Here is a 12,904-nt window from a genome sequence, read left to right on the forward strand (position 1 = left end):
CAGGATGGTGGGAGCCTTCAAACCGCTCCTATGCTGACTCAGCATGAGGGGATTACCCTGCTTGTAAGGTGAGTAACTGAAGGAAAACAGCTAAAGCAAAACTGACCTTATCACCTTTAGTAACAATACATTTTACTATGAGACCCCAAGTCTAAAAATGAGTTGTGACATGTTTCTCACTAACAGTATTTGGGGGTTTCCAGTCTATGAGGAATTCAAACCTACACAATGAACACAGTGGTGCATTTGTATTCAACAGACTGTGGCAGAATGAGGTCCAACTGGGCCTGTTGAAACTGTTATTGGTTCTTGAACATTTGCAGCCTGTCCACATATGATGATCTTTCTATCCATCCATTACAATGTGTTTTAACAAGTGGGAATATGAAAATAACTTTATTTACTATGAGCAACTGACCTGCTTGAATCTTGAAGGAAAATGCTGGGCACGGGGGAGCTGGGATGGAAACCTTCTGATTCCCCTTGAGACTTTGCAAAGAGGTCAGCTTCTCAGAGCATGTGACTCTCATTCACCCAGCTCACAGAGGACGAAAGCTCAGTTCTCACACTATTGACCAACAGACACATGATAACAGGATGAGAATGTAACCCTGATAATCATGCCAAGGCTTGTTTGCCTGTGGTCATATCACAACAATCTTTTTTCGATTTACCTAGTAGGTTTTTGTGTCGTTGTTTTTTCCGAGATCTTGGTGTTCATTATTGTGTAGAGTGGTTACCTTTCATACCCTGTCCAGAATAGGTTGAAAAATCTAATAAAGGCAAATAAAGCCAAAACAAACAGACCTCTCACAGAGCTCAGCTATTTCAGGAATGTGCAGGGGCATTTGTAATCATAATGAAGACAGCTAAGAGGAAGTCAAATGTATTTATGTTCACTGAAAGTCTTGCAACACCTCCGGCTCCATGCTGCATTTAGTTTAACTTCTTTATGTTTGCAGGCAATTATTTAATGCACAGCTTCTGGGCTCCAACTCTACCCGACATATAACGCAGCGCATTCCTGGCATGTTTTCCTCAGGCCAGGATGCTCCCATGAGTCTCCCAGTCAGATTTAGGTTCCGACAACTTACCTCCCATGGGAAAATGTAGTCTGGGAACATGCACTTTCTCTTTTCATATCTAAAGATCTATCTAAAGAAAGAAATAAATAACAATACCTCCCAATTTCCTTTCCTGCAGATAAAAATATACATATACTGTATAAGATCTACAGTATTTTTCACCAGCATGAATTACAGAGAACAAATGGCCAACACGTTACAGTAGAGAAGAAATGTATACACAGTGCACATATTCAACTCTCAGCCCCCCAGTTGGGGAAAAGTGACTTGTTTATTAAGACCTTCTCATGCACTGCCCCTTTATAAAATAACTTTGGTTTCGCTAAATGTTCCCAGTGTAACGTTACAGTTAGTGTTTTGTTTTTTTGTTTTCTTTGGTTTGTTTGGACTTCTGCATTTTTAGTTCACAGTTTTGTTTTCAATGGGTTTAATTACGGAGAGTAGCATATGGAGAAGTGACTCTGTGATTGATGCTAAGAGGAAGGGAGAGAGGAGAGAGAGAGAGAGAGAGAGAGAGAGAGTAAGAGAGAGTGTGTATGTGTGTGTCCACTAGCATGACTAATCGGGGCTGTGTATGAGTGCGTGAGTGTGTGAGAGAGAGTGTGTTAGTGTTCATGTCGAGTTTCTCTCTCCTTCATCTTTTGTCGCAGAACCTTGGATCGCATTACTCGGCTCCAGAGCTAACTCCGGAGTGTCCATCTCCGCCTCTACAATCATGGACAAGCCCAAAGGTAAGCGAACATGACTTTTTTTTCCATCACTTATTTTTCTCCATCACTGATAAAGTGAATATGAATGCAGTTGGTCGCAATTTAGACGCTCAGAGACGCTCGCGCAAGTTCAAGTTCACACATGCGCACGAGCTAGGGTTCTAACGCAATCCTACATGTTCCATAGAAATTCTTTAAGGTACACAAATAGGTCATAATTCTCACTGCTAAAGTTTTACACGCCACATTACCCAGGCATGTGCATGATCTGTTTATGTGCAATTTATTTTTATTTAAATTGATTTTCAACACCGTACACAGTCATTTGAACAATTCGACCATCCCGAGTACTTCCAGTGAGGCTCATTTAATCCAAGCTTAGATATGACAGCTCTGGTAGGAGCGCATTCTGAAAACAACAAGCTTGTGTCCCAAACAGCGTGTTAGGACACAGCGTGTACACTCTACACTCACCAGCATGTCAAAATAGACATATGCTTAGATAGAGTATTAGTTTCCTTGGTTACAAAAGAGTTGCCTGTGTGTTTATTTATTTTGCAATGGACGTGAGGAGATTCTAATAGTCCATTTTATTACAAAAAAAAAAAAAAAAAAAAGAAAAAACAATAAGTCACCAGTTGAAATTCAAGAATATAAAGTGACTGTTGTCCCATGATTCTGTAGATGCCTGTGGTGTAGTGTTTTCATTTACAGAAGTGGATTGTAGACTAATAAGAATAAGCATGTTTTTTTTTTTTTTTATATATATATATTAGTCAATAATCTAATCAATTCTAGAGATTTTAATTTGATGTCAAAATAATAAAATAATATATTCTTGCCATTAGACGTGTACAGCAGGGTTCAGGTGACACGTTGGTCCATTAAATATACAGTTTACAAATAACAGAATGAACAAGGTTGAAACAGGGCACCATGCACGCACATTCAAAATTGGGGTAAGTCAACCTCGGTCCGAGCTGTCAGAACACTGGAGCAGTTACATGGCAATGCTACCATCAGACTAAGTTTTTATGTCAACTGCATTAGATTTGTCTACATCATTCAGAGTTCTACCTGGGTTCCTAGCTTTGGATTTCTGTTTTTGCTTTGGAGTAATGTCCTACTGATTATTTAAGACATGAGGGTCAACCCACAAATTTGATATCATGTATCTTTGGTATATCTATTTCTTACACCTTCGTGACAAATGGCAGGAGGATTGTCAATGCCAAACTGTTATGTTTGTTAAAAATGAGAATGGAAACTAAAACAGAAATGTCAGTACTTCCTCAGCATTTTTTAACATCCTTACATTGAGCTGCATGTATCTCTGTAAACTATTTAGAGCAGCTTGAACAAAACACTGTAGTGAAACAAGACTTGGCTTGTTCCACAATTATCGCTTTCATATAAAGGTTTCAGTTCATAATTGCACTTCCTGTAAAGGCCTTGACGTTTGATTATTCCCAAAAGACATAACACAGGGCAATCCATCTTTGTTTTTATTTAGAGTGACTTCCAGTTTTGATTTTACTCATCTTGGATTCTTTGGCAGTTTAACTCTCTATTATGCAACTGCATAACCCATGAAAATTCTTCGGAGTCACCGATTTACAATGATAAAAGAACTGTTTACAAGATTAACACATATGGTGAAATATTTAAACTTTAGTGATCTTTTTTGTTTAAATGAGTCATTTGCATTATGGAAGCTGCATTATTGCAGGGAATACGGAGTCAAAATGGAAGTACTGTAGTAAAAGAGGACCTTGAAATTAAGTATAAAAATATTTTTCATGTTATGAAGCATGCCACGAAGCTTCCTTTCAAACTTTGTGTCATCTTACTAAGACAGGCAAGCAGGCATTCTGTTTTTAAGTCAGCCAAACTATATTAGTCCCAGAAACTCAGGAACCCTTAAAATTTTAACATGATTTAGTGCATTATGTATTTAAAGTCTGTCTATTTTATGCCTTGTTCTTACAAGTCGAATGTGTTAGGAACAACACTATATTTGTTGTGGTCATGGGCCCTGCCTCTTAGACAGCCTTTGTGAATTTTGTTTTTGTGAGATAAGAATGAGAGGGAGGGAGCAAGAAGCGTGAGGGAGGGAGAGGAATGGAGGGAAGGATGGCATTTTGAGAAGTAGAGTGTAATATCTTCCATTATGGAGCATGGTATTTACACCAGAATTCACACTGAGATTAATTATGTAATTGGTGTGACTTCACATGGTGTAGATTTCACACTGCTGATTAATACTCTTGGACTCTGTTTGGATCCCATATGAAAAAATCTAGTTACTACTGTAAGCTTTGTAATTTAGACTTTGGTTGCAATTTTGTGTTTTTTGTTTATTTTATACAGGGTAAATTATCACCATTAGTTCTGGCACATTCTGTGAAGAGTAGTTACTGTCCATGTAGGTAATATTCAGTGTTAGGAATTTAGGATGCATATTAATGAAATGTTAAAGGTTTCAGAGTATTAAACATATACATCTGAACTTGCGTGAAAATGTTGACTGCATGTTAAATATATATTGGTGTGGGGAAGTAATTTTAAACCATGACTGATACTAAGCCATCCACACAAGAATCAGATCAGTAAAACATATTTCTGTTCCCTAAAATGGTGTTTTAAGCCATCATTAGAGAAACACGTATCCTTTGTATGACTGATAGTTAAAAACAAGGTAAATGGCCAAATTCTTTGTATATACATATGTAGCATAACTGCACAATATATAATGGATGGAGAAAGCATGAAATATCTCTCAGACACCAGCTTGGACCAGCATAGCTTATCAGCAAAACAAATCAATAAATCAATAAACCAACAACGTAGTAAAATGGAAATATAGTGTTTTTAAATAATTTATTTAAATGATTATAATCCTGTTCACAAAACAAGCTTTTAGATGCATGGATTCAGATTTTTTGTGCTTATAGATACATTAATTATAATCACTATAAGTGATTAATTAGAACTGACTGCATTCTGTTATATAGTTACAGAATATTTTAGAGTAATAATTGACATTTAGAGTACATAAGAATATATATGAAAATAGTATATAAGAACTTCCGTTTCAGCAGTATACAAAACCCTTAAACAAAGGGACAACATCCTTTCAAGTTTAATTTGTCGCATTTTTAGCTCACGCTATCCTGCAACTGAGTGGTTTATAAAAAGACCCTAAATTAATCCATGATGTGCTTGTTTTTATCCTGTCGCTTTTGTCTATTTCCTCCTCAGTAAGCTCTTCAAAGGAGCGTGTGCAACCAGATATCATCCCTGAGGTTCTGGTTGATACCATTTTTTCCTGATCCACCCATGGGCCCCACTGCTCTGGCTTGAGCTTTATGCAAGTCAGCTTTATAGCTGAGCTGTTGTGCATTTGAATACAACTGAAACTGATTTCTGGAACAGGAGATGTGCACCATTTGACTTGGAGTTCAGATTTAAAGGATCGTTTTGAGGGAGCTGCAACGCAGTAGTCTGCATTATACTGACTTTAGAATAGAGATTCAAGAGTATGCAAATGAGTAAATATTAGCCTACAGAGGATTAAGGCTTAGGGAGAAGGGCAAAGTGACCTGTTTAAACACACTTGAAATGCCCAATGTAGAAAACAATAGGTGGTTTAGTTGTTTCATTGTCGCTTAATGACTAAGAGGTCAGTGGAGATTTGTCTGGGGTAATGACGGCGCCAATGACTGTTTGTGAAGTATATGTGGGGCAAAAATATTTCACGTATGGGATTACAACGATTGTTATTGTTTTGTTCATTTGTTGTCTAAAGGCTTGCCTCTGAAACTGTTTACAGTTTCATCAGTATACTGTCAGGTTAGAGAGCGGGCATCGAATTCGGGTTGCCAGAGTGAGTGGCAGACACTCTAGAAGTCTGCCCCAGGGAGGTGTTGAAACCCAGCTGCAGAGACACACTTGAGATATTTAAGTCCACTGCTTGAAAATATAAGTTCACAACGAGGCCAAAACAAACTCAAGAGTTAGGGAACCCAAAAAATCCACACACGGAAAGAGGGTTATAATAACGATAATAATAATTAATAACGTTTCTCTTAACGGAACACAGAAATACACTCAAACAGGGAAAACTCGGAAAGACAGGAGGCTCGGGAAAACAGGAGGCTCGTGAAGGTAATAAAGATAATAATAATACTAACAACAACAATAATAATAAAGTATCTAAACAGAACTAAGAAGCACACTCAAACAGAAAAAACCCAGAACAAAGCAGCGCCCTCTCTGGTGCCCTCTGCAAAGCTCAAGAACAAAGTAAAAAACTTGATGGTGCGCCGTAGCAAAGCAGCACCCTCTTTGGTGCTCTCTGTAAAGCTCAGTAATGAAGAAACAACCTTGACGGGGCTCGGGTTCAGAGCAGCACCATCTGTGAAGCTCGGGAACAAAGAAACATTTACATTTACATTTACATTTGCGGCATTTATCAGACGCCCTTATCCAGAGCGACGTACAAAAGTGCTTTAAATCTCTAGTAATGAATAAATCTACACTGGTACGCAAGATTACAAACTTAATATAAATATAACTCGAATTCTACAAACTTGGAAAGTGCTAATTTACGGACATCAAGGGGAAGTTCATTCCACCACCTCGGTGCCAGAACAGAGAAGAGCCTTGAAGTGTACTTACCTCTCATTCTGAGAGAAGGAGGTACCAGTCGAGCAGTGCTGGAGGATCTCAGACAGCGTGGTGCAGTGCGAGATGTGATGAGGTCACTGAGGTAAGATGGTGCTGGTCCGTTTTTGGCCTTGTAGGCAAGCATCAGTGTTTTGAATCTGATACGTGCAGCTACTGGAAGCCAGTGAAGGGAGCGCAGCAGTGGGGTGGTGTGGGAGAAATTGGGCTGATTGAACACAAGTCGTGCAGCTGCGTTTTGGATCATTTGCAGTGGACGAATAGCGTTCAGGGGAAGACCTACCAGCAGAGAGTTGCGGTAGTCAAGTCTTGAAATGACAAGAGACTGAACAAGCACCTGGGCAGCCTGTATGGACAGAAAAGAAACAACCTTGTTGGGGCTTGGGAGTGGATTGAAGCCCTCTCTGGTGCCCTCTGTGAGGCTCGGGAAAGAAGAAACAATCTCGATGGGTCTTAGGAGCTGATCGGCACCCTTTCTGGAACCCTATGAGGCTCGGGAGCTGATCGGCACCCTATGGGCTCGGGAGCTGATCGGCGCCCTCTCTGGTGCCCTCTTCAAATCTCAGGAATGAAAAAACAATCCTGACAAGGCTCCAGAGCAGAGCCCTCTCTGATGCCCTCTGTGAAGCTCGGTAACGAAGAAACAACCTTGACGGGACTCGGGAGCAGAGCAGCACCCTTACTGGTGCTCTCTGTGAAGTGCAGGAAAAAAGAAACAACTTTAACAAGGCTTGGGAGCAGAGCAGAGCCCTCTCTGGTGCCCTCTGCGAGGCTTGGGAATTAAGAAACTATCTTGTCAGGGCTCGGGAGCGGAGCAGCACCCTCTCTGGCCCCCTTTCGGGAAGTTTGGGAATGAAGAAACAACCTCGTCGGGGCTTGGGAGCTGACCGGCACCCTCTCTGGCACTCTCTGCAAAGCTCAGGAATGAAGGGACAACCTTGATGGGGCTCGGGAGCGGAGCGGTGCCCGCTCTGTAAGGCTCAGGAACAAAGAAACAATCTTGACAGGGCTCTGGACCAGAGCCCTCTCTGGCACCCTCTGCCAAGCTCGGAAATCACGAAACGACCTTGACGGGACTCTGGAGCGGAGCGGCGCTCTCTCTGAAGACCTTTCTGGTGCCCTCTGCAAAGCTTCATGAAGGCTCTTATCATCTGTAATTATCCGTGTCAGCCAAGAGTACATGCTGCATTATTTTTAAAGACCCCTACTGCAATACAAGCTTATAGTGAGAAAAAAAATGTTTTTAAACTGTAGCTTCAAAGAACTAGGCATGAGCTATGTTATCTGGACAGGTGTTTATTAAAGATTCAGCAGAAGAGGCGTATGCAGTGGTTAAATCCATCCACTGGCTTTTTGTGTATGAAATGTTTGTTCGAAAGGAGAAGAGGGAGAGGTTGTGTGAGGTCGCTATTGTTGGAATGGGAGGCGTTCTCCAGCATCTGTTCCTGTTTTGCTCCCCTGTAGGCAGCGCAGCGTTGCTGGAGCACGTTCAGAGAGCGCGGCCTGAGCTTACAGCACAGCCAGAACTCATGTCACTGACCAGCTTAAACAAAGTGGAAATGCTACCGACCTCTTCTGACCTCACACTCTGACATTACCATTAATAGTGACAGAAACATGCCTATATTTTGCCAATGTAGGGTGCAAAATTGACCATCTTGTTAGGGTGAAAAGAGCAACCCCTTAAGAGAGATTAATTGTCTCTGAATGCAAATGTAGTGTTTACTTACAATAGTTGACTATTTTATGGGAAATTGCATAAACTCATTTCTCTCGAAAGGTACCTCAGGCTAGAATATCAGCTTCAGCTACTGTATGGAGTCTTCAAATACTGTTAGACAGTGTGTAAATGCATAGAATTAAACTGAAGAATGTCATTAGAACTGGAGAGATATGCTTCCCCCCCCCCAGAGCCTGGCTTAAATTTCAGTCTTATTCATATTTCAGAAAAGAACATACTGGTTTCTCATCTAAATAGAGAAACGTTGTCTAAGCCACTTTATGAAATGGATTACAATGTAAAGCATTTAGACATTTTAGATAATGCTAACAAGAATGGTAGCCCCATAATTAAAATGAGTCTGTTTAAGTGTTAGGATGTTGTATAGCTTTTGTGTGTGTTTTGGCAGTCCCTGTTAAAGATGTTGCTCTTTGGATGAAATAAAGTGCTGATGTATTTTGGCAATGATAATGACCATGATGTAGTTCCTGGCCAAAGAGAATATTATGGTTGCATTTGATGTAATTGTGGGAATTTGCGTTTGTATAGCAGTTTTCAGTAAAATCTGATTTTTTTTAAGTAAGTGGTTTAATTCTACTAACAAAAAAATGAACCATATGACTGGAGCCAGAGAGCCAGACTGTGATAGCATTGTCCAAGTTCACAGAACTGGCATTAAATGTTTTCTCAAAGTGTAAACATTAAGCACAGTGATACACATTTCATTTCAGCTGAATTACAATTGATCCATCCAGTCGTTTGATATACATTACAAGCAAGCTGTTTCTCTGAAGACATTTTATTATTATTCACGATTAAACTCCATCTCCTCTACTTAGTGTGTTTTCTACTGTGTTAAATGGCTCTCTGGGTAATGTCAGATTATCCATCATCCATGGTACGTGTTTCCAATTGAGCAGATTAATCGTCTTCACTGACATTTGTATATAAATTGTACATTTGAAATACTGTAAAATACAGTCAATCTTATCCTTTGGGGGCTTTTTAAAAGCACCAAACATATTTGGATAAAGGTTTTTCACAATTTTGCCTTAATTATCCTTTATTCATCAAGTTATTTTATTTTCTCATGATTAACTAGATCCATCCATCCGTCTATCCATCTATCTATTTATTTATTTATGCAATATTACAAAGCCAATCTACCCATTACTTGACTTCTATAACTATCGTGTGACACACTAATGTGATCTAGTTTTTGTAGTATTACAGCCAGGCAGAAATTTTTTTTTTTTGTTTTTATACAGGCTTAAATAATTAGACAAAGTTAACAGAAAGTCAACTGCAATGTCAACTTTGCCTCTTAGTAATGTACCAGCCACTTATCAGTTTTGATGTTTAAGGCTTCTGTGCAATGCTTAGTTGAAGACTCTGTTGTGGTTTTTGTGAGTCTTTCTTACTTCTAAAATAGAGAGAACACAGTATTGGCATAGCAAAAGCAAGTTGTAAACACTCAACATATTAAGTATCTATAACTCCCTAAAGTCATTATTACCTTCTACTGTATATTCAGCATCTGCTATTACAAATGGCAACATAATAAATACAATGATGTATATCAACAATTTAATTTAGCATGATACTTCTGTGCAATGCTTAGTTGTAGACTCTGTTGTGGTTTTTGTGAGTTGTTTACCTCAAACTTAATTTGTTTGTGGGTGTGAATTTGTATGCTAATCTTTCTTACTTCTAAAATAGAGAGAACACAGTATTGGCATAGCAAAAGCGAGTTGTGAACACTCAACATATTAAGTATCTATAACTCCCTAAAGTCATTATTACCTTCTACTGTATATACAGCATCTGCTATTACAAATGGCAACATAATAAATACAATGATGTATATCAACAATTTAATTTAGCATGATACGTGATTTTAACATGCGTTTTAACACATAACCAAAAGCTGAATTATAATAGCAACAGCAATAATAATAAGAAGAAGAAGAAGAAGAAAAAGAAGAAGAAGAAGAGAAAGAGAAAGAAAAAGAGGAAGAAAAAGAACCGTTTAATATGCCCTATTTAACATGGATTGATGTTGGTTTCAGGTAATCCCAATCTAAGCAATACATGCTGGATAAATACACTTTGGGTATTGAATGTGTGAGGCAGGTGAGTAAAAAAAAAAGGCACATAGCCTGTAGAAGTTTGGGGACCTGGAGGAGTGGACCTAAATATTGCAATTATAAGCAATGGTTATTAAGGAAACTGCAAGAATCTAATATATCCTCAAGCTGCAAAAACAATTACTAAACAAATGGAAATATCATTTATCAATAATTATTACAAATATTAATAATTTAACCTATTTCTAGATTTTAATTAATTGTCTATTTTGTTTATTGTTGTCCTATAATAAGAAATATTAAATACATTTTATAATATGTATAGCACTTTTAACAATGAACATTGTTAATGAACATTTGTTATAGCTTTATAGCTGTTATCACTGATGGACACAAAGCTTTTTGAGCCAATTGGAGTTATAAGACATTTTAGCAGAACTGTTCATATTAATTACAGTTCAATACCATCTTCATGGTCCAATTCAGGGGAACCATCCACAGTAGTCTCATCTTATACACCAAATTAGCACATATACAACATAAATTCTGTTAATGTGCTGTTAAACTTATGCATCAGAAGTCTTAATTTAGTATAGTATTTGAATATAAATTCTTAAAGGTTTTCACTTATTTTCTCCCTGTAAGACCAGGTTAAAACCAGAATCTTCATTGATGCCAAAATCCATGCAGTCATATATACTGTGAGTGAAAATTCAAAGGGACTCTCAAACAAAAATACCCAAAACAAATGCCACTGAAACAGAAGGAACCATTTTATATCCCTTCATCTGGGAGTTTTAAAACTGTTATTGCCCTGCAGAACAGAACGATGAAGCACTGATGAACAGTGTTCAGTGAATAAAATAGCATGAGCGGAGCATGATTTGGTTTTAATGATATGAAAGGTTTGTTTTTGCCATTATCTGGGCTTTACCTTCATTGACAATGAGAAAGTGCTGCAGTTAGCAATAAATCCCATTATCACATCAGTACACAGATGGTAGAAATGGCCATCTGAGTAAGCAACTACACCTAAACAAGTTTCAGAGAGGCTACTTGAATTGCATAAATAAGTACTTGCATTAGATCTACAGTATGCAGCTGGCTATATACCTGTGGATAAAGGTAATACAAATAGGTGTGTGGGAAGGTATAGGGCTCATTGAAGTACAGGATTATTTTTTTTGAGGAAGTGGGAAAACTGACAACATATGATGTAGTTTCATGGGGTTGGGCTGAAGGACTAGGAGCTGGTGTGCTGCCAAACCATAAGCCATGGAAACACAGTCCAGTCTTTTCTAAGGTCAGCTGACTTTACATTCTCAGGAAACATTTGGAGAAGAGCATCAAAGTCCAGTCTAAAAACACGTGGCAAGAAAAATGTTGGAAGAAAAAAGCTCTGGTTATAAAACAATGGAAAGCATCGATGATCAGAAGCATTCCTTGTTTCATGTGAATCTTAGAACACAAGTTGAAGGATAAGAATAAATTGTAGGTAGCATTGTAACAGGGTTCATGTACTATATACTCCCATCACACAGAGTTTTTGAGTTTTGCATGCTATAGACACAGATAAGAATTTTTTTTTTGCTCAGCATTGTGATTGATAAAGCAAGACACTTTACTGCTAGTGATTCAATGCGTAAATGGCAGAATGTTTACCTTTTTTTGGCATATTTCTTCTTGCATGTTGTGAAAACGAATGGGTGATGTGAGTAAATTTTAAAGGTGGATTTGTAATTGATTAATTGTTATTAAGTTAAGTTACATTAGAACTCTTTAATAATACTGTCTTCTAGTTTCATGGTTTCGCCGTTAGAGTTAGTGATGTACCTGCTGATTGTGTCAAGGACGCACACAACACCAAAACAGATTGTGTAACAGAACACGTTTTTATTTCCTCCTTCTTCTTTCTCCCTACATGTCTTCCTGTTTGTATTTCTCACCTAACCCCCAAAACCCTGTCTACTCCTTAAAGGGCTATGCCACATTAAACCACTGTACATCCCTCCCCTTAAGCTAATGATTAACAACTGAGCATTCCAACATAACATTCAAAACTATCTGGAGCATGAGAACAGCATGAAATAGAACTGTATGGTTACAAAAGAAAAGCAGAAGAACAAATGTCCTTAACCAGTGAAGTAATCCTCATAACATGGGGTGGGGCGACTGACCCTCCCTGAACGAGTCACTAAAGGCTGGGTAGGGGGCAACAATGGCAGATGCTTCACTCTGGGATGGAAACAATGTAGATGTCAAGGAGGTTGTAAGAGGTAAAGCTTGTGACAAAAAGATATAATCATTTACACACTCCACAGGTGTAGGCTTCTGAACATGGAGAAGGAGACGTCAGTTTCTTGTGTATTGTCTGCCCTGAGATGTTACCACATACCTGTTAGGCTTAGAAGCAGGGCCCTGTACAATGGCCAGTTTGTCGAAACCCCAAGCTGTCTGCATGCTTACTGTCTGACCCTGTTGTTAAGATGGGAGGGTGTGGGCTTTTCAGTCATAGCACGCTTTGCTTTCCTGTTCAACACTGCCTGGACATCACGGCATAGAGATGGCTTCAACCTGTATTTGATCTCTGGAAGAAAATCTCTATGTCTGGAGAAG

General features: G+C 38.7%; 1 protein-coding gene across 1 annotated transcript in view; it reads left to right on the forward strand.

Moving 5' to 3' along the window:
* The first annotated feature begins 1,609 nt into the window (after positions 1-1,609).
* The window catches only part of afap1l2 (actin filament associated protein 1-like 2), a 38,105-nt gene continuing 26,810 nt past the window's right edge, over positions 1,610-12,904 (forward strand). The window contains exon 1 of the mRNA XM_046853680.1: positions 1,610-1,816. Coding sequence (XP_046709636.1) covers positions 1,801-1,816 — 16 coding nt within the window. The 5' untranslated portion in view covers positions 1,610-1,800. The remainder of the gene's footprint in view (positions 1,817-12,904) is intronic.

Source organism: Silurus meridionalis, chromosome 7, assembly GCF_014805685.1.
Source record: "Silurus meridionalis isolate SWU-2019-XX chromosome 7, ASM1480568v1, whole genome shotgun sequence".
Classification (NCBI taxonomy): domain Eukaryota; kingdom Metazoa; phylum Chordata; class Actinopteri; order Siluriformes; family Siluridae; genus Silurus; species Silurus meridionalis.